Source organism: Phaenicophaeus curvirostris, chromosome 14, assembly GCF_032191515.1.
Source record: "Phaenicophaeus curvirostris isolate KB17595 chromosome 14, BPBGC_Pcur_1.0, whole genome shotgun sequence".
Lineage (NCBI taxonomy): Eukaryota > Metazoa > Chordata > Aves > Cuculiformes > Cuculidae > Phaenicophaeus > Phaenicophaeus curvirostris.
Genome location: NC_091405.1, coordinates 6936817 through 6962170, shown reverse-complemented (window position 1 = coordinate 6962170; position 25354 = coordinate 6936817). Strand labels below are relative to the sequence as shown.

The following is a 25354-nucleotide window of genomic DNA, read 5'->3' as shown; positions in this document are numbered from 1 at the left end:
CTCTCACCTATAGGTGTGCCTGCTCCCTCCTGTCCCCTTCATTTGTGTATGTCTCAGCTCCAAGACTGGCTACCCTACAGTGCCCGCCTACTTTCACAAGCCTTAAAATAGAGATCTCCACCCTGCTCCAAGCAGCCACGCATGGGAATGGCAGTTTCTTTCAGGGGCTCAAGTGACCGAATGCTTCTAGGAAAGCAGAAGGGCCAGAAAATTCATGGAGATGATTAAGAGGTGTTTTTACGTTGAGCCCTACGGCGAGCCCCAGAAGAGACTGCTCTCTGTAAGAGGAGGAACAGGGATGTCTGTGGTGTCAGGGCAAAGGACACGCAGGGATCTTTGCTGCAGGGAGGACCAGCTCGCCACCAGGACTGCAGAGATGGGGCAGAGATGGGGCAGAGCTGCCTGCCCTTGTTCTGGCTGCTTGCGGTGTTATCAGGAGATGCAGAGCCACTTGAAATCTTTTTAACTCTTTTTGGTCTGTGCCTCGCTTGAGTTAAAGGTTTAGGGGCTGGTAAAGAAAATTGTGTGAAAGGAGAAACTGTGAAAGGAGCAGCTGGACTTGGGCTGTTAATGATTCACGAGGGTGCTGGGGCTGCAGCAGGGGCTGTGCCAGGTAAAGTAGTGAAGCAGGGCAGTGCTGGGTGCAACAGAAACACATGGTGTCCTGCAACCATGCAGAAATAATCGCTTTGGATCATTCCTGTTCCACGTCTCATCATTTCTGTCACACCGTCTGCAGAGGTGGAGATGTTCTTATGATGGTGTCCCCTGTCCCCAAGGGTCTCTCTGAGCTTCTTGGAGGGCAAGTGGAGTACCGGAGACAGCAGAAGTGAAAAGTCTGGGCAAGGCTGGTCCTTCCAGCAGGAGAAAGAATCTCAGTGGGGCAGGTCATGTCCCTTTACACTTGTTGCATTGCAAACACAGATGGTCAAGCTCTGGTAACCCTGGGCTGAGAAACAAGGTGAGAAGCTGGCAGTGGCCCAGGTCGGGCCCTGCAGCATGCAATGGTCTGTGCAACCTGGATTCAGCTACGTGTTCCTGTGCCCTGCGCCAACACTGTTTGTGGGAAGGATTTAAGTTTTGCAAAGCTCGTTTGTGATGATCACAGCACTTGAGTGGCTCTTCCCAAAACCTTATTCCTGCCTGACCAATGGCTCTACGAACAGAGATGTATCAAAACTCCTGTTCCACCTGTATGTAGTTTGCCCAGTGCTGGTCCTTTGGCACTGATACGCAGGCTTCGTGAGAGCATGAACACTGCTGGACAGTCCTCTAGTCCCAGTGCTGAGCAGATTTTTGCAGCTGCAAGTTCTAACTACTTGGCTGAACTACTCAGAAGGCAGCCTCTTTGGCATAAGCAGTTGCACAGAGGAGGAGAATGTATTCTTCTTCAGACGAGGCTTGGGAGGGCATGTTGTTCTGGCACACTGCATTTCCTGAACCCTGCACATTGTGGAAAGTGAAAGGAATGCTCTGGCTCCTGAATGATGAATCTTTCTGAGTGCCTGACTCACGGAACAAAGCGGAAGCATATGGCAATCAGCCATTGCTTAACGGCAGCCAGGTCCTTGTGCACCTTGCTTCCACCTTACACGATGGCCGATGACATTTCTGCTTTCTATCCTCCTTCCATGCTAAAGGTGTTTTCTAGGGACTGTTTTCTGGAGAAAAGTGAGCCCTGTGAACTGCCTGTGCAGCCAGAGTTGCCATTCCTTCTATCCCGAAGAAGCAAGCAGCAGGTACATAGAGCACATCTGACCCAGTGCAGCAGCAATCGAGTAGGCTAAGGAGTCACATCAGACGTATGGACTAGAGGAAACTCCTCAGTGCTGACACTGGAGAAGCCTCCCTCCCTGAGAGTGTGTCTTTGACAGTCTAACGGGAGGAACAGCCATACCTAGGGCAGTGGAACCAGCTCAGTTGAAAAGTTTGACCAACCCCATGTCCTGTCTTCTACCATCATCATGAGCGGATGCCAAGGAAGAGAAGAAGCACATTTCCTTCCTAGGTGCTCTCCTGGCCTGCTGCAGACTCTGGAGTACATGATTCACCTCTCTGGATGTAGGTGTCTAAAATAAGCTAGTGAGCGATGCCCTAGAAGTTCTTGTTCCTTTCTGTTGGCTGTGATAGGACTGATGTTTGTGAGTAGACATATGCATGGAAGCTGTCTAAAGTCAGTTGACATCAAGCTAGTCTTTGCATTTCACCACACCTAGATTTTTTTCTATTCACTTGTCCAGTCGTGTTTTGAACTCACAGCTACTTTTGGCATCAACAGCATTCCCTGGCAATGAGAATATGTTCACCTGCATGTTGTGAGAACTACTTCCCTCTGTTTTGAACCTGACATAAAAACTGTTTGTAATATCATAACTTTTTTCATCATGAGAAACAGTAATTTCTCCCTATTCACAGTCTTTAACCTACACAGGATTTTAGCATCTGGTCTTACATGCCCTGTAGAACACAACTCATCTTATACAAGGCTGATAGCTAAAGCAGCTCAGGGGAATCATGCTGGAGAATTCTTGGTCTCTTTCCACTGATTGCATACGCTAAGTCAGAGGAGGAATAGTAGGAATAGTAACCCTGGAGCCATCTGTCACATGCAAGGTAGATCACAACCCTGTGCAACATCCCAGGGGACTCAGATTGATGAAAGGCTTTCACACGTTCTGCATCCTTCTCCCCTTTCCTTCAGTACCTCAACTCATCTGCCTCGAGAGCCCTGCCCTTGGGAGCACCGTCCTTGGAGATTGCAATGTTTATTCACGGACAGGATTCCAGGCGGAGAAGAAAGGGACATTCTCTTCTAAAATTTGAAGGGAAGTTGCTGTCTTGCAACATCCTTTCTGGCTCAGTTCACAACATTGACCTTAGGAAAACGTTTAGACACTCAAACACAAGGACTGACACGCTGCCACTTTTTCTTGCCTTCCTGGCAGGAAGGCAGATTTAGATGACTACGGGCTTCTTTCACCTGTTTGTTAATATTTATTTAGAGAGATCAGTTATTTCCTGGTGTGACACTACACCAGAGGTGTGTTATGGGATGGCTCCCATTTCCTGCATCTTAAGGGTACGGCATCGAGGAGCTGCCCTGAGAGTCAATGCCGTGACTATGCACGGGTGAATCTTTGCCACAGAGAGAAACCTCCTTTGCAAAGCAGAGAGAGTTCTGGTGTTTTCTAGCTGTACCGGAAAGATGGAAGTTTATGGCTCTGCAAGGCTGAGTGTGACAGAAAGCTACAAGGTGGCTACTCACACAAAAGTCATGCATGATCTACTGTAAGGATCACTGGATTCTGAGTACAGCTGCACTTTTATGTTTTGAAACGCACAGGGAAAACCCTGCTTCTTGCAGAAAAGAAACTTGACAGTAACCTTCTGAAAAAAAGAAGTCTGTATATCAATTGCTCATCACTTTCAAAGGGATGAAGGCAACAGAGCAGAAATCTGACATTCAGAAAGAGCAGGTTTTTTTGGCAGGGATGCTGTATACAGGCACTCTGGTTGCTTTAGAAATTAATATTTAAGAGGATAGAAAGGAAATGCAGCCAGCAGGCAAGGACCAGAATGCATAGGAGCAGAGGTGCCATGTCTGTGGTAAATGACAGTCAGAGCAAGTTCCTACCGAACCGGAGCAGAACATGTGGCTTCTGGAACAAGAGAAGATGAGACAAATGACTGGTGTGATGTCCTATATGAGACAACTGTCCAGGGACAGGCTGGTGTGCTTCTGCACTGATGGTGCTGTGGCCTTTTGCCTTATGTCTGAGATGAGTTATATTTTGATTTGGAAGCAGTTTGAGATAAACAGACTTGTTTGAATTGGCAGAGGGGCACCCAAAGTTGCAGTAGGCTTGCAGTTATGGTATCTCTGTAAATACTTCTTTTGCAAAAGAGCTGAATTACCCTTACAAGCAAGGAACCTTTCTACTGTCATTCAGCAAATACTCTGTGAAACACACTGGAGCAGAGAGACTGGTAAGAAACAGCAGTGACAAGAGGTTGATTAACACATAAACCCAATAGCTAGAAACTATAAATTTGCAAAACACATTATCAATAAACTGCGTAACTGAACTTCCATGTGAAATCATTCACATGTATGGAAAAAACTGAGGTTAAGTATAGCAATAGGTTAAAAATATTCTTCAGATGAAGAAACTATTTTTTTGCAATTTCACTGTGGCAAAGGAAGGGGAAGATAAAAAAAAAGAAACAGTGGAGCCTAAAATATCAAAGCAAATGAAAATGTTTGTTTCTTGAACACAGCCTGGGAAAACGAGGTTGTCTGCCAGCGCTCACATACAAAGAAGCTTTGCTCGGGCACCTTCCCCTGGGGTCCTCCTCCCCATCCCACTCCCAAGCGATACTTGAGCCTCACCTGAACTCCATGGTAGTCGAGACCCTGGTTCACCAGGGGCTCCGCGATCATCCCCAGGCTGCCTCCCTCAGCTCAGTGCAGACCACACCGTCCCACCGCAGGTGCATGGGGAGGCTACACGGTGGTGGAGAGCAGGCTGGCTCAGACAGGCTCTGGTGGCCAAGAGCCATGGTCCCTTGGAAGGAGGACACCTGGGGACTGTGGCAGGCAGCAGCCCCATGGGGAGCAGTCAGGGCTGCTGGAAGAGAGCTGCACCCCGGTTCCTGAGGCACCTGGTGTAAGCTGATGGCCTCGCTGCAGGCAGGTGTGCTCTGGCCCAACCCTGCAAGGTGAGCTGTGGGTGGGCTGGGCGCTGCCGCCGGCCGCTTTGGAACCTGAATACTTCTACATTTCACCTTAATTTGCCCACAAGCTTAGCACAAAGCACCTCCAAATGGAGCTTCAGGTAGTCTGTAGGGCTGGTAGGGCACTCTAGGCTACACCCACACTGTGATGAAAAGCATATAATGCGTGAAAAATTTTACTCGTACATTTGCGGTTTAATGCTAGTTTGCTGTTGCAGCAGAGAAAACCTAGGTGTGTTCAAAAGGCAGTGCTATGTTTGGAAAAGATGGAAATAGAGGATGTGGTCTTGAGAAATCTAAATAGCCTAAGATTTATGAGCTACATGCACCTGTGTCTGGCTCTTTCAGCATCCCTAGCCAAATGCTGCTGGGCTAAGAAGAAACAGAACAGCGTTAATCATTGCAGAATATTTGCAAGTTAACAGACAGGCTGCTATGAAAAGAAAGGAGTCCATGAAGGGAGAGGCACCTGAAAGGAGCAGCTTCCTTGAAAACTGGGAACTGGTCTTTAGTAATGGGAATTAAAGCCACAGAGCCCAAGATGTGGACAAGAGTTCAAGGAGACAGACAAAACCTGACAGCCGTAGGAGATGCGAGACAGCAAAACAATGCAGCAACATCATAGAATCATAGAATCACCAGGTTGGAAAAGACCCACCAGATCATCAAGTCCAACCGTTCCTATCAAATACTGAACCATGTCCCTCAGTACCTTGTCCACCCATCCCTTAAACACCTCCAGGGAAGGCAACTCAACCCCCTCCCTGGGCAGCTGTTTCAGTGCCCAATGACCCTTTCCGCGAAAAATTTTTTCCTAATATTCAGCCTAAACCTCCCCTGGTGGAGCTTGAGGCCATTCCCTCTCGTCCTGTCCCCTGTCACTTGGGAGAAGAGCCCAGCTCCCTCCTCTCCACAACTTCCTTTTAGGTAGTTGTAGAGAACAAAAGGTCTCCTGACCCCAAAAGGAGCCTAACACACCACCCTACTTATTATTTATCAATGTCTTATGCAGCTCAGGTTATTTGGATTTGTTTGGAAGTCTAGTATCATGAAATCCCTGAAGTCATCTGCCAGTCACCCAGTGCCCCAGCTTCTCTCACTTTCTTTTTGTTATGGGATTGCTTTCTTTGAAAGGAGAGGGTGTAGCAGGGACGCTCAGCTGATGTGTCAATGACCTTTTCATTCGCTGCTCTCCTCCTCATATAGATACCTCCCCTCTAAGGAGTACTGGTACCCAGACTTTGTCCTGGACAGGGGAAAGGGAGGCAAAGAGATGCCTACAGAACCTGGATTGAGGTCTGGTGTACTGTAATCTCGAGCTAGCTCTCTTTTCCCATTGAGGCGTAGGCAGAGCTGACCTCTGGATCCCAATTCTATGGGAGGACAGGTGAACAGAGCTGTAGATGATGATTCAAGGCACTCCCCAAATTACCCTTCTGTCACTTCTAGAAACAGCTCCCCAAGCAACTCACCCAATCCGATGGTCTGATGGGCGTTGTGTCCTCTGGACAGCACGGTCACTCCTTCTGTTTTTGTGTGATGAACAGACACTGGACCACCAGTTCCTGATTGTTTTATGGAACTGTCATTCAGCAGTCAGTAACTGTGGCCCTGCCGGTGCCTCACCAACACCCTGTACAGTATGAGTGTTATCTCCTCTGGACTGCACAGGCACTCCTCCTGCTTCTATGGAATTAACAGACACCAGGCCATCAGATCTTTATTACTTTATGGAGTTGACGTATTCAGCAATCAGTAACCTTGCCACCGCTGGCGTGTCCCGAAGAGCCTGTACAGTATGAGTATTTTATGAGGTACCACTTCCTTCTGCACTGGAGGAAGAAATGTCCGGCTGCCCCAGCCTTGAACACCCAGGCACCAGCATCTGGCATGTCTTGCTCCAATCCACGGGGCAGGATCTGCGGGCTGTGCTGGGCTTGCATGGCCCATCCTGCCCTCGGGGTCTGCCCGGTGTGTTTGTGGGGCTGAGGAGCTCTGGCCCTGGACAGCTTGGCTGCAAGGAAGGGCTGGCTGGGGCACTGCAGCCCTAGAGCTGAGCGAGGGTGACAACGCCAGACCTGGTGCAACAGCAGCAGAGCGCAGAGACTGGTGTGTCAGCATGTTTATTAATAAAAAAGTCACAATAACTTACTCCCTTTGTCACGCAAAGGGCTCGATATAAAGAGCTCTGGCCTCCTAAGGTAACACAGGTAAGTGAGAGATGGGTACTTTTCTCTTGTCCTCTGGGACTGTGGCCTTCTTCTGTCCCCAAGGGGAGCCGCAGCCAGCACAGGGGCCACTGGCCACATGGGGTTCTGGGCATGCAGCTACGTGTCCCTGCCTCCGGCTGGTTTGTAGGCAGCACAGACCAACACAGGGTGCAAAGGCAGAGCATATGGAGAACACTGGATGCCAGAGGGTGTGCAAGCTGCAATGGAGGAGGAGAGAGAGGTGGCTGCTTCTTCCCACAGTGCTGGGGGGTCTGTGGAGCATAAAAATTGAAGCAGCAGGACAGCAGCTGCTTGCAGGCAGGGGGATGTGGGGCTGGCTGGAAGCAGCCCTGCCTGGCTGCTGCTTCACGCAAGGTGGAGCCTGGGAGAGGCAGGAGACCCGCTATGGCTACTTGTCACACTCCATATCCGGGACCCCCTCAGCACCCTGATAGTGCATCTCGCAGAACTCCTGAATGCGACTGCAGGCCTCTATGATCATCTCTGCAGGCACGGTGATCACCACACGGAAGAAGTTTGGGTACTCAAAGCACTGAAATGAGAAAGGGTGAAGCTTGCAGGTTATCTGGGATAGAGCTGTAGTTTCAGAGCCCTGCCTTGGGCCACGTGCTGTGCCAGCAAGTGAAATGGTCAGTGTAGGACAGACTGGAGGACAGCAGGGCTGGGATTTTGCTCCCATTGACTATTTTTAATTTTACAAGCAAATCTCTTGTCTCTGTCTGTGTGGACATGATGCTGTGAGGGGGACCGGCCAAAGGACTCTGTATGGACTAGGCAGCACCCAGGGAGTAGGCTGGAAAGAGCTAGGGAATGAGAGGGCCCCATCCGTATTCTGGAGGGAGGTGGGCACAGGGCACAGATGTTCTCAGCCTGTAGTCCGACCCTGTGCCTACAGGAATGGGGACTGGAATCAGGACAAAGAAAGGAACACAGGAGGTAGCAGTCCCACACCTGTGAGGGAACAGCTTCAGGAAGGAGGTGTGGGGGTACATAAGGTTCAGGGATACAGCTCTGCCAGCCTGAGAAACAGAGGGCAAGGCTGGAGCTGTGAAGACCCTGGCAGCCTGTCTGAGGGCTGGTAGTAAACCAGAGACTGCCAGTCCCCAAACATGCACACGGCACTTGGAGCTCACAGAGAGCACATACACACCATCGCAGACCACGGACGCTGTACACACAACTCCTGCACCATCCCCAGAGCCCAGGGCTGCAAACCCCTGTTTGCTCCTCTCCCCATGCTTTGGACCCAGTGGTCCCCAGGGCTCTCGGCTTTAGGCTCACCGTGGCTGGCAAGCAGAACACAGACTGCTCCGAGATGAGTCGCTCAGTGAACTCCACGTCATTTTCAAACTCCGGGAAATGTTCCATCTCAATCTCAACCTGCAGCAGAGGGATGCAACATGGAAATCAAGGGCTATCTGCTGTATCCCTGCTCACTCACATGCCCCAACAACTTTCCAGTCAAGTGCAGCTGTCCCTGCCCTCAATTTTTGCTCATAATTTCAGCTGTCTGGAATGTAAGACGCACACACACGCAAACACATAAAATAAAACTGAAGAAGTATTATTGACTACCTAAAGCTGGAGCTTCAATTAAAGACAACTTTAGTGATAAAAATGATGGCAAAGTTACAGTCATCAATTAGAAGTGAAAATTAGTAAATAAGGTATTGAAAAAGAGGTTGGGAGGGAACTCTTGTCAAAATCCATTAATAATTCTGTCATGCAAAAAATCCATATGGTAAGGAAAAGACAAACTAATGTTTTGGTTTAGAAAGAAAAGAAAGATAACAAGGTCTAGAATATCACAAACAAAATAAATCCTTGGAGGACTGGTAAAATGACACAGAAATTCTGAAATGTTCAATAAATATTTCTGTTCTGTATTAGGAAAGAAGGCAGCTGTCCCTTTATCACATAAGGACGGTGATATCCTGGCCATGTTTTAGGGCCAAAGATTACTTTAAACATCTCATGAGAATATTCTTAAACAAACCAGGTGAGTGATAATTTCAAAGCCAGTGGAAGAAAAAAATGAGCAGATGATTTAATTTGAAATGAATGTTCAGATACTGAAAAAATACAATAGGTGTGAAAGAATCTTAGACCTGTGCCTCTACAGATAAAGCATAAGCAGAATGACTTGTGTAGCTCTGGTACCATCTGACAAAGACTCATCTGTAGAACATGAGTGAGAATGGTATTGCATTGTTCTCCAGCTCTGGATCCGCATTTTTAAAAGCTAATGGAAAAACTGGAGACACTGAGACAAAAACGGAGGTGTGACAACCTGACTGGTGGTGTAGGGGCTTCCCATTGCCAGGATTCAAACTGAGGTTCAACAACGTTGTCTTGCAAAGTAGAAGCTATTGAGTTTGCAAAGGAACAAGTGGGTGGTGTGTACCAGCCTGGGTTTTGTGAGAAGCACACATCACGTTCCTGGCCTTCTAAAGTGATCAAGGGACACACCTGGCACACAGGGCAAAGTGAAAATATGTGGTAACAGAGCTGTGGGGGGCAATAAGACCTGGTGTGAGTGTCACTCTCCTCACCTACCATGAGGTACATGGCTCCGGCAGGACGGACAGGCTTGAGGCCAGGGATAGCTGATAAGGCTGCGTAACAAAGGTCAGCATTGGACTGAAAAGAAGAAAGGGGAAATTTCAAAACAGGAGAAATTCCAGGTAGCAGGTCAGCGAATGGAAGCCAAGATCTGGACCAGGACTATAAACAGGTTTGCCCACTGCAAATAAAAGGACGGCAAATGCAAACATAATGGATGATCATGGCCTTGAGTTCAGCAGCTGTGACTGAGCTGAGCTCAGCAAATCAGTGCCAAACATCCCATCCCCTGGGTCATCACCTCCAGCTCAGGGCTCGGCTGCCTGAAGCTTAGCACAGCTGATATTTCTGATCCAGTTACCACATCTCCAGACAGAACTGCAACTTGAAGAGAGGGAGGGAGGGCTAATGAGCTAGAGAGGTGTGACTCCCTCCAAACAATCCACTGACAAACTGTGCTGACCTTTTTCATCCTGTTTACCTTGAGGATGCTGAGGGTGTTGTGGTAGAACTCAGGGGGTGTTCGGTGCAAGATACGTTCCAGTGCTCCTTGGACAATTGTACAAGGTCCTAGGATCCTTTGACTCAGTCTTACAAGGCCATCCCTGATCTGAAAGAACATGGTGATATTTGCAGCTCAGATGGTGTTCCCCTGAAGGAAAGGGTCGGCTCTAAGATCTACTTTCACTATTTCCACTGCTGCTCACACCCCTCTCTTCAGTGAGCATACAAAGTACTAAAGAATATTTGCTTGACTATATGCCAGGTACTTGCAGACTATTTACAGTGTCATTCTCAGTTACAGATTGTAATGCCAACAGAGACAACCTTTGGAGCTTCCCTATCTGACTTGAACCAGGGTGGAATACAGCCAATACAAATAAAACCAGAGTTGTTCAAAATACCACTTTGCTTTTCCCTTAGGTTTGAATCCACAATCCATACTTTGAAAGCCAGGTAGGAACAACCAAAATCAGCTCTTCTGCTCACTCAATTGGTCCTCTCTTCTCCCTCTTCCTCTGCAGAAAGTGTTCTACGTGGAAAAGTCAGTGCAGTAAAAGCTGAAAATATAGCCAGATGAAGCACTGCGAGGTGCTTTGTACTTACTTTTAAAAGAAACTGTATAAGAGCACACAGAGACCACATGTGGACTCCGTGTGCTGGATAAGCCGTGCTATACCTTCAGTGCACACTGCAGCTATTTGGAAAGAGAAGGAATTAGAAGCACACAAAAAGGATAAGGACTATATGAAGGACCAGTGGAGACAAGGAGCATGTAGATGTGGGTAGAAGGCCACGTATGGGAGCAGATGGAGTAAGGAAGGGGCAGGAAAAGCCTAGAGGGGCAGGAAAGCACATAAGAGATTGGGTGACACCCATATGAGACCAGAAGTGCACTACGTGCCTGTATCAGTTAAAGCCCTGGTGATCTACACACTGAACACACCGTGGGTCTGTTGCTGTGATAGCAACACTCAACAGTTCTCACCTCGTTACCGAAGATGTCTCTCCTGTCATGAATTAGGATCCAGCCCATCCGCCAGCCAGGAACTAGCCACCGCTTTGCCAAGCCACCGCAGGACAAGATTGGCACGTTGGTGCTGAGCGATGCGATGGGCTCATATTTGCAGTCAGCAAACACCTGTGAGGGGAGGCTGTGTTAGGGCTGTCCTTGCCTCTTATCGTGAGAGCTGTGAGGGGTATGTGAGGCCCAAGAAGGGAGGCAGGGATGCGATGGGAAACTGATGGTGAAAGCTCCCAGCTTTGAGGTATGAACATTGTAAGTGCACTCACAGGAGAGTGAGCCATTTGGGAAGAGGAAAGGAGCTGGACATGAGAGTAACACCCAGGACTGCACAATGCAGGACTGGGAGCTCCAGGCATGGACCCAGGCATAGTATAGGGGAACAGAGCTGTTGCTCAGCTCTGGAGACCTGACTGCCATGGCCAAAGGGCAAGCGCATCAGAAAGGACAGTCAGGATGAGGGTGCAAAGGACTGCAACTCACCATGTCTCCATAGATCTCGTCAGCAAGGATGGGCACACACTGTCTTGATGCCACTGTGGGAGAGAGGACATTCAGCTTGGCTACCCTGCATCCTCTGTGGGAGGAGACTTGCCCTTTGCAAGGCTCCGAGGGAAGCTCTGTCCCAGGGCAGAGGGTCCCTGTCTTCCTCTTACAGACTGGTTTTTTCAGAAAGTCCAAGCACTGGAGATCCCTGCCCTGGCTGAGTCTAGTTCTGCTCTCCCTGGTGGGGACGGGCAGCACAGCCCTCCCACCAACAGGTGAGAGCTCAGGAAGCACAGGGCTCCTTGTGAACACTCTCTGGTGAGGGACCAAACAGTCCAAGCCACATAGAGAGCTTGACCAAGAGCAAGACATACACTCTGCATGGTCTTGCTCAGATAAGGCAACACCTTCCCCAAGCCCTGCTTCCTGAGCTGGAGTCAGCCACAAGGGAAGAAGCAAAGTCCTGGGCCATGGGGTTGTAGTGGTCATGATGTGGGCAACCTGGGCGGACACTAAACTGCAACCGTGCCCCAGATACACGCAGGCAGGCTCACCTGCCAGGATCTTCTGGAGGTGGCTTTTGCTGAACACAGAGCCACAGGGGTTCGATGGGTTGTTCACAATGAGGCAAGCTGTCTTCTCATCCACCAGAGACTCCAAGTGCTTCAGATCAATTTCCCAAGATTTCTCTGGCTGGTAAAGTGAAGAGAAATAAAAGTAAGAGGTGAGGAACTGGACTTGCCACACAGGGTGAGGTGTGACAGGGTGCTGAGGGTTGCTCAGGTCATCTTCACCTGCTTCCCAGACAGGGTCAGAGTGTTTGAATCATAGAATCATAGAATCACCAGGTTGGAAAAGACCCACTGGATCATCGAGTCCAACTGTTCCTATCAATCACTAAACATGTCCCTCAGCACCTTGTCCACCCGTCCCTTAACCACCTCCAGGGAAGGTGACTCAACCACCTCCCTGGGCAGCTGTTCCAGTGCCCAATGACCCTTTCTGTGAAAAATTTTTTCGTAATGCCCAGCCTAAACCTCCCCTGGCGGAGCTTGAGGCCATTCCCTCTCGTCCTGTCCCCTGTCACTTGGGAGAAGAGCCCAGCTCCCTCCTCTCCACAACCTCCTTTCAGGGAGTTGTAGAGAGCAATGAGGTCTCCCCTCAGCCTCCTCTTCTCCAGGCTAAACAACCCCAGCTCTCTCAGCCGTTCCTCATAAGGCCTGTTCTCCAGAGGCAGAAATGTCAGGGCTGCTCTTGCCAGGCCTTCCACCGCTTACCAGGAGGTTGTAGAGTTTGACCTCAATTCCCATAGATAATGCCAGAGTCTTGTAGAGGGAGAAGCCGGGCCGCGGCACCAGGATGTTCTGGCCTGGGTTGGCCAGCACGGCCAAAGCCAGCTCGATGGCCTGGCTGCAGCCACTCGTTAAGATGACGTCCTGCAAAAAGCACATGGGAGTCAGTGGAAAGCACGGCCGCTCTCAAGCACTCCAGCCATATGGGATAAAGCCCAGGCTCTGTCACACGAGAGCTTCTCAGCCAAAATGACAAGTCCAGAGCCTGACTGAAAGGAGGAAACCTCCAACAGCTGGAGACCTCAGCCTCCTCCAGAGGAGGGGGAGGAGAAGGGCTCAGGGCAGGGGACGAGCAGCAGGAGGCTGCTGTCCTGAGGCCGTGGGCGAGCCTTCAGTCCCACAGCTGGGCAGGGGTGGGAGAAAGCTGGGACAGGGCCCCCATCCCATGTGCTCTGCACCCTGCCTGCTGCAGAGGATGCCTCAGCTGGGCATCAGTACCTGGGCCTTCAGCGGCGCCTCTGGGCAGTTGTAGTACGCGGCCACTGCTTCCCGGCAGGACTGGTAACCTGGGAAAAAAGAAGCCAGACATGGAAGGGAGGTTTTTATGGAGTGTTTCTTTTTTCTCGCCAGTACAAGGCTCACAGCATCTGCAGGAGTCTTTGGGTCTTGGGTAGATGATGGAGGGAAGGGGACTCAGGTGCCTCTAAGGACATGCTTGTGGCTATTGCCGAGGACAGATGCAGGGTGCTACTGGTAAGACATCCATGGGCTCCATGCACCTGCAGTGGTGCAGCAGCTGGCACATGCCTTCATCCTACTCTCGCAGGGAGAGCTTCGTCAGCTTACCAACAGATGGAGCATAGCCGTCATACCGTCCCGAGTCCAAAGCCTCCTTCATAGCCCGCGTGACCTCATCATTTGTGGGAAGGTTTCCAAAGACCGTTGGGTCTCCTTTAGGAAGATTGGAAAAATAGTAAGGTTCTCTGTGACAGGCACAGAGCTGTGTGGTTGTCTGGCCTGTCCCCAGGTGTTCTCACAAGATTTGTCAGTCAGGGCCCTGCAGTCTGCCAGCTACACAATTGACCCCACTGCCCGGTACTTCAGCCACAGCATTATACTTACCTAAGGACAAGGAGATCATGGCTTTCTTTGGGTTGGGCTCCACCTTCATGCTGTCTACGATGGCTCGGACAGGATTGAAAGTATTCTTTGACATTTCAGAAGCTCTTACAGCCCATCTTGGCTTTCGGCCCTTCACCTTTCCCAGAGACATGCCGTTCCCATTGGTCTTGAGGTGAACATCCAGCATTGGGGCATGATCTCCACAGCCATTCACTTGGATCAGGTACGAGTCCATCCTGAGAGCTGTCAGTGTGAAGTGGATTTCCTTCACTTAGTTAACACATGCCAAACGAGGGATCTGCCCATTTGGGGCTACAGCCCATGACTCTCCAAAAGAGAAACTTTGGAAAGCTACCCTACCTACTGCCTCTGGACAACTCACTGAGTTGCAGCAGCAAGTAGGACTGTATTTGAGGCTAGGGTGGAGTGAAACACCACACATAAATGAGAGCACAATGCAGTGGGAAGGATAAAAGCACCTCTCTGTGCTAGCTGCACCACTGCCTAGCATGAACTTGCTGTGCTGAGGACAAACAGCCCCCGCTAAAGCCTGTCGCCAAGGGTCAGCAGCGTGTAGTCACTGCTCGACTATAGATTCAATGTTCCACTGACAGAAGGGCCAGGTCAGCCCTCTTCTCTCCCCCAGCTACCAATTTGCACGCTTCCAGCTGCAGCTACAAGGATCAGCCCCCCGTGTGTGTTGGCATCCAGAACATCCCTCCAGTCTGCAGACAGAAGCACAACGGCACTGTTCAAATCAAACCTCAGATGCCAAAAAGGCAGTTCTGGTCCAATGTTATCAGGACGCACTGGGCAGTGGCAGCGTAGAGGTTATAGATACTTGCTCTGTCAGCAGAACAACAGGGAGCAACAGCCCAGCCCAGAGACCCTGGATCAAAAGGCAGCACTTAGAAAATGGTACAAGAATGGTACAGCCAAGAGGCAAACCGGGGAGGTGGAACTGCACCAGGGCTGGGTAACAAGCAAGGCACAACAGAGGAACAGCTGCCTTCTTGACCCCAAAACACACACAAGTGTGACTTACACCCCAGCGTGTACACGCAGAGCACAAGCCAGACCTAGCCAGCAAAAGCCTTTCCTAGGAACTGCTGCTAGCTCAGGGGTTTCCACCTGCAGAATGTCAGGGACAAGGCACAGGGCAGGCAGAGATCTCTTGAGCCACCAAGGCCACTGTGGCTGATGGGGGCACACCATCGTGTAATCCTGCCATAAACTCCTTATGCTCTCTTTACTGCCCTATTTCCCTGCTCCACTGAAAGGCAATTGAGTGGACACGCGCCCTTTCCTGATGGTAGTCACTTAGCCCCATGCTTGCAGATATTTGCAACGCAGCTTCACTTTCCTTGCTGCAGAGACTGACCAGGTGTAGAATTGCCCACTTTGGGTACGATTTGCCATCTGAGCAAACTTCTCACTGCTTCGGTGAAGTCTTCACCTAGCTACGCCCCATGCTGCTGCAGCACTCTGCCAGCAGTGCCTTGTAGCCTGTTTCTAACAATGCAGGCTGTTCTACCAGGGTCACAAACCAAGACTTCAGCTCCTCTGCTGCTGATACCTTCTGGGTCTCCTTTCTGCCAAAAGAAAGGCAGACGAAGAAACACACAGCAGGGCTGCATAAAAACTGAGAGGAAAAATGAGCCACATATCTCAGTTCAACAGCAGGGATGAGTCCCAAATGCATAGTGCAGCACTTATCCCAGTAGAAGCTTCACACCACCCTGCAACTCGGTTTTCATGCAAAGAGGAGCTGCAGACACAGGCACAATGGATGCTGTCGATGTAGGCACCAGCAGAAGATCGTCCCACTTCTCCTGAAAGAGGCAAGGTATCAGAGCGTAGTACTTTACCTTCTACAGCACAGTGAGGGAAACTCCAACAAGCCTGGGGGTCCTGTCTCTACTGTTCATCCAGGACAAATCCTCTTGAGAGGAAATTCCTGCAAATTCTTGCCTATGAAATAAGTCCCAAAACTGGGCGTTGGGACTGACTCGTTTAGCCATTGGCTCGCGGAGAGGGCTGCTCTCCCCACCCAAAAACGCCCTCTCCTCCCCATTGCATCTGTGTTCACATCAAACACCTGGATCGTGCCTGCACATTAACTCTTTTGGGGGCAGCCTACAGAGGGACACAGCCTGGCTCCCCGGAGGCCCTGGGCTGCCCCCCTTTTGCACCATTTCCCTCAGCCGTCAAAACTGCAGAGACAAACCTGCACAGAGGGCAGGTATTTCAGCCATAGCACCTTGTCGTGCACCAAGAATGGACTGATGGACTCCAAAGCCTACAGAAAGCATCAGTCTGTCTTGACTTCTCAGGCTCAGGGCTCCAAATGCATCAGCTGGGAAGGGAGAGTTTGTGGCATCGTGACAATCAGGATGCATCTTCCTCCCTAGGCTGAAGAGAGGCAGGCATTTGCCTAGCTGATGTCTTGGAGGTTCCAGGACCTGAGGGGTTAAAGGAAGCTCAAGTTGCCATGGGTTTGGGGTTGTTTTCTTTTCTTTTTTTTTGGTGTCTGCAAGGCCCAAACTCTTGATTTTGGCAGGTAACAGAAATGATGCAATTCTTCCCTCTCTGATGGTGCTGCAAAGCACAGATGACACCATTCCCAGAAGGCCCTTTTTTGCTAAGTAAGTGATGAGAAATCTGTGCCTTCCCTGCAGGTCTGGGATAAATAAGACAGGCACTTGCACCCTCCCTGTCTCCCAGGTCTTCCCTTACTGCCTTGACAGCAAATGGCAGGGATGGAAGAGTTGCTCAGGAACAAAAGGGATCCTGCTAATGTTTTTTTTGCAAACAGTTTGCTGCCACCTTCATTGCGAGGCCAGCAGCGACCATGAGTTTTGCCTGTTTACACCTGGTTCTGTGCGGGAGGAGGAAGGATCACTTGTGCTCAACCCACACTCAGTGCATCCCCAGCAATAAGGCTGCACCTTCCCAGGTGAAAGCAGCACCCTATCCCCTCAGCCCTGGTGACGCCGCTGGGAGTCGTCACCTGCCGTTGGCCACAGTGCTGCCATGGGCACTGCTGAGGCCTCAAGGGGCTGGAGGCAGCTTGAGGTGGATAAGGAACAGCAACTTTCAGAAATGCTTCACAGAAACATCTTTTATAGAAGCTCCTTGGACTCCTTTCTGCTGAGCGCTGCACGCTTCCAGACTATTTTATCTTTTCTTTCTACTGAAGCCTGACATGAGCAACCTTCGGAAGTCCATGCAGGCTTCTTCAAGCATCTGTGGGTTATTATCTTGCTTCCCGCAGCTGGCCCCATCTCTTGCCACACTGCAGCCCTGCCAGGGTTAAATGCGGCACTGGGAGGCCTCAAGGACGATGCTGCGGGTTCTGCCTAGCAACATCCCTGGAGCTGACGCAACCAAGGCTCTACCTGCAATACTGCACACGGCAGTGGGGTTCAGGGGAGGGCATGGTGGAATCCTGCTGCCAAGAGGGGAAAAATATGTGGCTCTGGAGATAGAGACAGACCCAGTTACATAAGGCTAAGAACCTGGCCAGCAACTGGGGGAGAACAGTGGAATACAACAGCGTCAGTGGGGTTTTCCTGGTATTACAATGCCTTTCTCCTCTCTCTGCGTGACTCCAGTCCTTCTGTGGATGTTCTCACACGGGGTCTGCAGTCCCCCATCACCTTGTGGTGCACAGAGCTTCCCAGAGCTGAAGCAAGAGCACACAGCTCAGCACTTCATGTTCTACAAATATGGCCAAGCCACTTCTGTATGGTGCAATGAAAGAGGCGGCCGTGCCTGCAGGATGCATTTCTTCCCTGCCAGGGACTTCTGTACCCCACTAGCCCTGACCAGCACCCCCCTGCAGTTTGCTCCTTTCTCTCAGCAGCTCTCACCACCATAAAATCATAGAATCATAGAATCACTAGGTTGGAAAGGACCCACTGGATCATTGAGTCCAACCATTCCCATCAAGCACTAAACCATGCCCCTAAGGATCTCATTGCATACCTCTGCATCTCCCTCTTTCTCCTGTAGCTTGAACACCTGATCTTTGTCTCTTCCCAGTGGAAGGAGAAACTGCTGATGAATTCAGCATTCTTTTTGGTACTGCCTTGCTCTGGTTCTGTGAACAGAAGCCAGGCCAGCAAGAGCAAGCAATTCCCTCTTCCAGGACAAGCCACAGTCACAAAGCAGGACAGACAAACAGCTGCTTGAGCAGAGCACAGACACAAGCACCACTGCACTGACAGTTCTGCATCTCTGCTGGGCTGTGAGCAGGACAGGCTCCAGCAGAGCTTTGCGCATGTGCCCTGCAGCCCCACTCAGGGTGCACTGCTCCAGGGACCAACACCCGGCTGGAACTCTGCACACAAGTCCACCAGGGTCAATGACAAATCACTTTCCTAGTTACCTCCTCACATTTTGCTTTTATTTTCAGCAATTGTGTCTCCTCCATTCTGACCCCAGCAAGTTTAGGGCTGGTATCCACAAATATGCCTATCGCCTAACCTGTTTGATCTCTGCATTTCCAGTGTAATCAGCTTTTAATCACCAAATATGGGTTAGAGGTTTCTTTTTTAAAAATAAATTTATTGCTAATCTCTCACTTAGAAAAGCAAACAGCACAAAGCTTCCTTGTCTCTCATGAATTTTGTAACTGTTTATCAATTCCCATGGCATAGTTATCTCTATAACACTGCAGAAGGTTTTCTGAAATGCAAGGGACAAAGCTTTTCTGTTACAGGTCAAGTCACATGGGCCCTCTGAAAATGCTGAGATTCAGAGTTACGTGTTCCTTGCTGTGTGGACAGGGCTGCTGTGCCAAACCCACACGAGTCACCAATCAAACCGTGATGCCGGTTGTGCCTCCAGGAATATTAAGTGCCCAGCATTCACCTGAAATGAAGCATAGCACCTGTTATCTCTTTGCATATCAGACCGCAAATTCAGCTCAAAAAAACCCCAGCTATGTTCTACAAAGCTGTGCAAACATTGCGTTTAAGAGCTAGAAAGATGACACAATCCGCACAGAGTGACTCAAAGCCAGTAACTGAGCAACTCAAAAAAATGCAGTAGCTATTTTCTCTGTCTGCCTGCACTTGGGATCAATTGTGATTTGATCCCAGAAACAAAAATCTGAGAGTCATTAAGAGGCCAATTGCAGAGTCCGGGTGGAGACACCTCGTTCTGGAAAAGGAGCCCGTGTACGGCTAGTGGTTTGCAGGACACTCTTGCCACCTGGGCTTGGGGAAGGGGAGCACTGGCACCTGGTGCCCATCTGAGCTCTGCTCTTCTTTTGAGAGCGGAGCAAGGTGGCTCACACCACGCTGTAAGTGGGGACAGTGAAACTCTGCCCAGGCTCCTGGTAGAGCTCTTTTCCGCTGCAGCATTAACAAACCTGCCTTAACAACCGCTATCGCCTACAACCGCAGTTCTCCTCTGCCAAGAAAACTAGGCAATGTTAAAAATAAATGCTTTCATGACCATGGCACATGGTGGGCCTCCCAGAATAGCACTGTCTGCGCACGCAGTGCTGCAGCCCAATACCAGATGTGCTGGGCAACCCAGCCCGCTCTCGCCAGCCACAGAGCACGGCAGCGCTGCGGAGATGAAGGAGCCTTGCAGCGTCCACTCAGCCTGGGCACTAAGTCCCTTGCAAGAATGCTGAGAGACACAGAGTGCACACCACGCTTGTGGAGAGCTGGAAACACTAGTGAGATACACAATGAAAGGCTTGCAAGCCCTCTCACAGATGCTAAGGGGAACACTCCACGAAGCTTGACCTTTAGTGGCTCCAGGTGCAGTCACAGCAAAGAGAAACACCTTGTCCAGCCTCACATTTTGCTCACATCCAGGTAAACATTATGTAAGTGCACATCCTGTGTTTGAGTTATGACTTCAGAGACTCGAGCTGTTGCATGCGTTGTCGCTGCAGCTCCTCCTTGATGGCCTTGAAGCCCCAGGACAGTGACCAGCCAAGGGTGATGAGTTAGAAAGAGGCATGGTGGCTCTGCGGGACAAGGCGACACCACGGGATTGCAGAGCGTGGGGTGGGCAGCAGCAGGCACCTCTTTCTCTCAGAGCACAGACAGGCTCGTGACTGAGTTTGAGCTCTAAGGGAGTTTGTCTCCCTACAAAGTGGAGGAGTGGGGGAATATTGCCTTTTTGGGGCGGGGTGGGTTGTGTAAATCGCATCCTTTTTGCTTCATGCTAAGCTCACCGCTTCCTGACCATGCTGACAGCAAACAGGGAAAGCAAAATACTCCCTTCCCCTTGACAGCAGCTTTCTACAAGTCCACAAGTTGTTAAGACACCTCCTTATTGACAAGCTTACATGTTGTTAACAGAAAACCTGATCTGTCAAACAAGAGGCCTGGGATCAATCTTTTTCTTAGAGGCTTTATTTCTAGAGCTTTCTTTTGCTTTCCTCTGGATCCCCTCCAGCTGATCATCACACTCACCTCTGGAAACACAGTGTGCAAAACCAGAGGCCTAAGCAGCATGGAAGGGGGAGCCAGAAAAATTTCTTCATGTCCTACATGTGACATTCCTGTTTATACACCCTAGCAATGTTAGTTTTTTTCGCAACAGAATGACACTGTGGACTGGAGTTCAGTTTGCCATGCACAGTAACCTCCAGTTCTTTTCTGCAGCGCTGCTGCATCATCGTTGTGCTGTGCTCATTGTTCCTGTGATTATTTATTGACGTGGGACTGTCGATAAATCTGGCTGAGGTGTTCAGCAGCGATTGTGCTGCAGCTCCCAGCTGCCTCACGCTGGAGATAAATGAGGCTGTTCATGACTTGCTCCTTCCACTTCGCTCCCCACATTCCCAGGGAGGGCACGGAACCAGGTCAGAGCTCTTGGCCCGTGGCAGGCAAGGCCAGGCCCTTCCCTCCCCTCAGTGCAGCAATGGAGGAGCCAGAAATAGCCAAAATTTAAAAAAAAAATAATAAAAAGAGAAGACAAAGCAGAGGTGAAGATTAAGAATGGTGTCCTCAGCTTCCCATTGCTTTCTTCTGCTGGCTGAGGCAAGGAGAATGGGAACCCAGAAGACGATGCTGACCAAGCTCAGCAGGACTGAAGGGGCACAAGGCATTTTTTTGACAATCTTGATACAGCAACGGAAGTGGAATAAGATTGACTCAGTTCTACAATACCTGGAAGCCTGTACCTTGCGTGTTAGCAGCAAACACTCTAGTAAAACACTGAGTGCAGCACCAATAGAATAGAGCAGTGCACGCAGCATGGGAAATAAGAAGGAAGAGCTGGAAGCTGTCGTAGGGCAAGGGGCCTATGATGTCGTTGCCATCACGGAAACGTGGTGGGACGACTCATATAACTGGAGTACGGCTATGGTGGGGTATAAGCTTTTCAGGCGGGACAGGAAGGGTAGGAGAGGAGGTGGGGTAGCCCTCTTTGTAAGGGAGGACTTGGACATCACTGAGATGGATTGTGGAGATGAGGAGGTTGAGTGCCTGTGGGTCAAAATCAGAGGAGCCCACCAGAATGTAGATTTTGTGATGGGAGTCTGTTACAGACCACCCAACCAAGGAGAAGCAGCTGATGAGCTCTTCTATAAACAGCTGCGGTCAATCTCTAGATCAATGCCTCTCGTTCTGGTGGGAGACTTCAATCTGCCTGATATCTGCTGGGTGTACAACACAGCAGAAAGGAAGCAGTCTAGGAGGTTCCTGGAGTGCGTGGGAGATAACTTCCTCGCACAGCTGGTGAATGAACCAACCAGGGAAGGTGCCCTCCTGGACCTCCTGTTGGTGAACAGAGAAGGCCTTGTAGGGGATGTGGCGGTAGGTGGACGCCTAGGACTAAGCGACCATGAGATTATAAAATTTTCTGTTCTAGGTGAAGTGAAGAGGGTGGTTAGCAAGACGGTAACATTAAATTTCCAGAGGGCAGACTTTGATCTCTTCAGCAGGCTGGTTGGTGAAGTCTCATGGGAGACAGTACTCAAGGGCAAGGGAGCCCAGGAGGGCTGGGAGCTCTTCAAAGGGGTGGTCCTAGCAGCTCAGGAGAAAGCCATCCCTGTGGTCCGGAAAAAAAGCCGGCAGGGGAGAAAGCCAGCTTGGTTGAATAGAGAGATCTTGAGGGATATCAAGAAGAAAAGAAATGTTTATGGCCTCTGGAAGAAGGGACAGGCCTCTTGGGTGGACTACAGGAGGGAAGTGAGATTGTGTAGGGAAAAAATCAGAAGGGCTAAGGCTCAGCTAGAAATTGGATTGGCCAAGTCAGTGAAAGATAACAAAAAATCTTTCTACAAATATATAAATAATAAAAGGCGGACTAGGGAGACCATACAGTCCCTATTGGACACAGAAGGAACAACAGTAACAGGGGATGAGGAAAAGGCTGAGGTACTTAATGCCTTCTTTGCCTCAGTCTTTAGTCGTAAGGAGGGTCGTTCCGTCTGTGTACAAACCCAGGAGCTAGAGGAGCATAATGAGGCTCCCATGATCCAAGAGGAGGTGGTCAGAGACTTGCTAGCCCGACTGGAAAGTCACAAGTCTATGGGGCCGGACGGGATTCACCCAAGGGTACTGAAGGAGCTGGCGGATGTGCTGGCCAAACCCCTTTCCATCATCTTCCAACAGTCCTGGATTACTGGGGAAGTCCCACTGGACTGGAGGCTGGCTGATGTTGTGCCCATCTACAAAAAGGGCCGCAGGGAGGACCCAGGGAACTACAGGCCTGTCAGTCTGACCTCAGTGCCAGGGAAAGTCATGGAGCAGGTGATCTTGAGTGCTATCATGAAGCACATGCAAGAGAACCGGGTGATCAGGCCCAGTCAACATGGGTTCACAAAAGGCAGGTCTTGCCAGACTAACCTGATCGCCTTCTGTGACAAAGTGACCCAGCTACTGGATGAGGGAAAGGCTGTGGATGTGGTCTTCCTGGACTTCAGCAAAGCCTTTGACACAGTTTCTCACAGCGTTCTGCTTGAGAAACTGTCAGCCTCTGGGCTGGACAGGCGCACACTCTCCTGGGTGGAAAACTGGTTGGATGGCCGGGCCCAGAGAGTGGTGGTAAATGGTGTGAAATCCAGCTGGAGGCCAGTGACAAGTGGGGTTCCCCAGGGCTCAGTGCTGGGTCCAGCCCTGTTCAATGTCTTCATCAATGATCTGGATGAAGGCATCGAGTGCACCCTTAGCAAGTTTGCGGACGACACTAAGCTGGGTGGAAGTGTCGATCTGCTGGAGGGTCGGGAGGCTCTGCAAAGGGATCTGAACAGGCTGGACCGCTGGGCAGAGTCCAATGGCATGAGGTTTAACAAGGCCAAATGCCGGGTCCTGCACTTGGGGCACAACAACCCTATGCAGTGCTACAGACTAGGAGAAGTCTGTCTAGAAAGCTGCCTGGAGGAGAGGGACCTGGGGGTGTTGGTTGACAGCCGACTGAATATGAGCCAGCAGTGTGCCCAGGTGGCCAAGAAGGCCAATGGCATCTTGGCTTGTATCAGAAACGGCGTGGCCAGCAGGTCCAGGGAGGTTATTCTCCCTCTGTACTCGGCACTGGTGAGACCGCTCCTCGAATCCTGTGTTCAGTTCTGGGCCCCTCACCACAAGAAGGATGTTGAGGCTCTGGAGCGAGTCCAGAGAAGAGCAACGAAGCTGGTGAAAGGGCTGGAGAACAGGCCTTATGAGGAGCGGCTGAGAGAGCTGGGGGTGTTTAGCCTGGAGAAGAGGAGGCTGAGGGGTGACCTCATTGCTCTCTCCAACTACCTGAAAGGAGGTTGTGGAGAGGAGGGTGCTGGCCTCTTCTCCCAAGTGACAGGGGACAGGACAAGAGGGAATGGCCTCAAGCTCCGCCAGGGGAGGTTTAGGCTAGACGTTAGGAAAAAATTCTTTACAGAAAGGGTCATTGGGCACTGGAACAGGCTGCCCAGGGAGGTGGTTGAGTCACCTTCCCTGGAGGTGTTTAAGGCACGGGTGGACGAGGTGCTGAGGGATATGGTTTAGTGTTTGGTAGGAACGGTTGGACTCGGTGATCCGGTGGGTCTCTTCCAACCTGGTTATTCTGTGATTCTGTGATTCTGTGATTCTATCAGTTAATAACGTGGGGTCGAGGATGTGCTTGTGTTTCCACAGGTCAAGGACTGGTTTATCCGTTTTCCACTTTAGCTTGAGTGTCAGTTGCTGACCAGTGGCCATTATTGAAAAGGGGCCTTTACTGGTGTATTGATGACACGTTTCAATTGTGATAACAAATCCCTCCCCATGAGGTTCATGGAGATTGCCACCACGTAAGGTCTGGTGGAACAGCGTCCACCACTGGGCAATACAGAAATTACAATCTTTCGGCTCATCCTTGTTTCACTCGCAAAGCCTCTGACTCCTGTCAATGTTCCATCTGAAGCTGATAGAGGCCAATCAGGCGGCCAGTGTGATTTTGCTATCACCGTGACATCAGATCCAGTGTCAACCAACATCTCTATTTCTTTTTCATCTCCTTTTTCGGTCATGGTTATCAGATCTCACAAGACCATTCATACTGAAATTTTTGGTTTCTGATTTTGAATTCTCATTGCCCATAATAGATGTTTTTCCTGACCCGTTGATCCAAATCCTCCTTCCCCCTTTCTGTTTCTGAAGCTCGAGGGACCTGAGTGACAAATGGTATTAATTGTGCAAAGTGAGTACCCTTTTATACTGGGACAGGAAGAGATGCAGTCCACACCATTGCCTAAATTGGTCCACAATAGTCAGCATCAATTACACCTGGTAAAACACATAAGCCTTCCAAGATAATGCTTGAACGTCCTAGTAAGAATGCACTAACTCCAAACCCTAATGGGCCATACACAGTGGTTAAAATCCTTACTACCTTATAATCAAAAAGTGTTTTGTCTTCGGCTGCTATGACATCCACTCCGGCACTTCCACGAGTCTTTGCTGTGAGCTGCTCCAAACATCCTGGTTGTTGTTGTCCCTTGAGGGAGGGCCGGAATTCACTTTCAGGGACATCTGTGTCATCGCGTGGCTCTCTGCTGTTTCCCTGCGTGCTTGGGGGGCGGCCCCCTTTGTCAAATAGAGATCTGCACTGATTTGCGAAGTGGCGACCTTTGTGACATCGGGGGAAAATACCTGGTTGCTTTGACTTAGTACCATGATTACACTGATAGCTTTTATGTCCAGGTTGTCCACAACTATAACATTTTCGATTACGACCCACCGTAGTTGAAAAGGCCATTGCCACCATGGCTTGACTTCTTATCATGCTCACTCTATTCAGTGCCTCTACCATCTCTATTAAAGTTGAGGCTTGCGGCAGTGCCACTAACACCTTTTTACAAGCTGGATTGGCATTCTCCACTGCTAGTTTTAATAATAAGGATTCCCTGACCTCAGAATGTTCTGTTTGCTTTTCAATGGCATCTCTCAGTCTGTCAATAAAAGTTATGTACGACT

At 50.1% G+C, this 25354-nt stretch overlaps 1 protein-coding gene across 1 annotated transcript; it reads right to left on the bottom strand.

Annotated features, from left to right (window-relative positions):
- Window positions 1-6846: 6846 nt before the first annotated feature.
- TAT (tyrosine aminotransferase) lies at window positions 6847-14262 on the bottom strand. Its single transcript, XM_069868698.1, has 11 exons — window positions 13953-14262; window positions 13677-13781; window positions 13329-13396; window positions 12816-12974; window positions 12093-12231; window positions 11536-11588; window positions 11017-11169; window positions 10009-10137; window positions 9522-9605; window positions 8247-8345; window positions 6847-7497 (listed from the first exon to the last, which is right to left on the bottom strand). Exons 1-11 carry the CDS (start codon window positions 14185-14187, stop codon window positions 7354-7356), a joined length of 1368 nt encoding a protein of 455 aa, XP_069724799.1. The 5' UTR covers window positions 14188-14262; the 3' UTR covers window positions 6847-7353.
- Between the last annotated feature and the right edge of the window lie 11092 nt (window positions 14263-25354).

What these genes read in the sequence shown, in the direction of transcription:
- TAT (XM_069868698.1), bottom strand. Translation starts at nt 14,187, where the DNA reads ATGGACTCGTACCTGATCCAAGTGAATGGCTGTGGAGATCATGCCCCA. An exon ending in CATGATCTCCTTGTCCTTAG is followed by an intron (nt 13,782 to 13,952) that starts GTAAGTATAATG and finishes ATCTTCCTAAAG; the next exon opens with GAGACCCAACGGTCTTTGGA. An exon ending in ACGAGATCTATGGAGACATG is followed by an intron (nt 11,170 to 11,535) that starts GTGAGTTGCAGT and finishes CTCCCCTCACAG; the next exon opens with GTGTTTGCTGACTGCAAATA.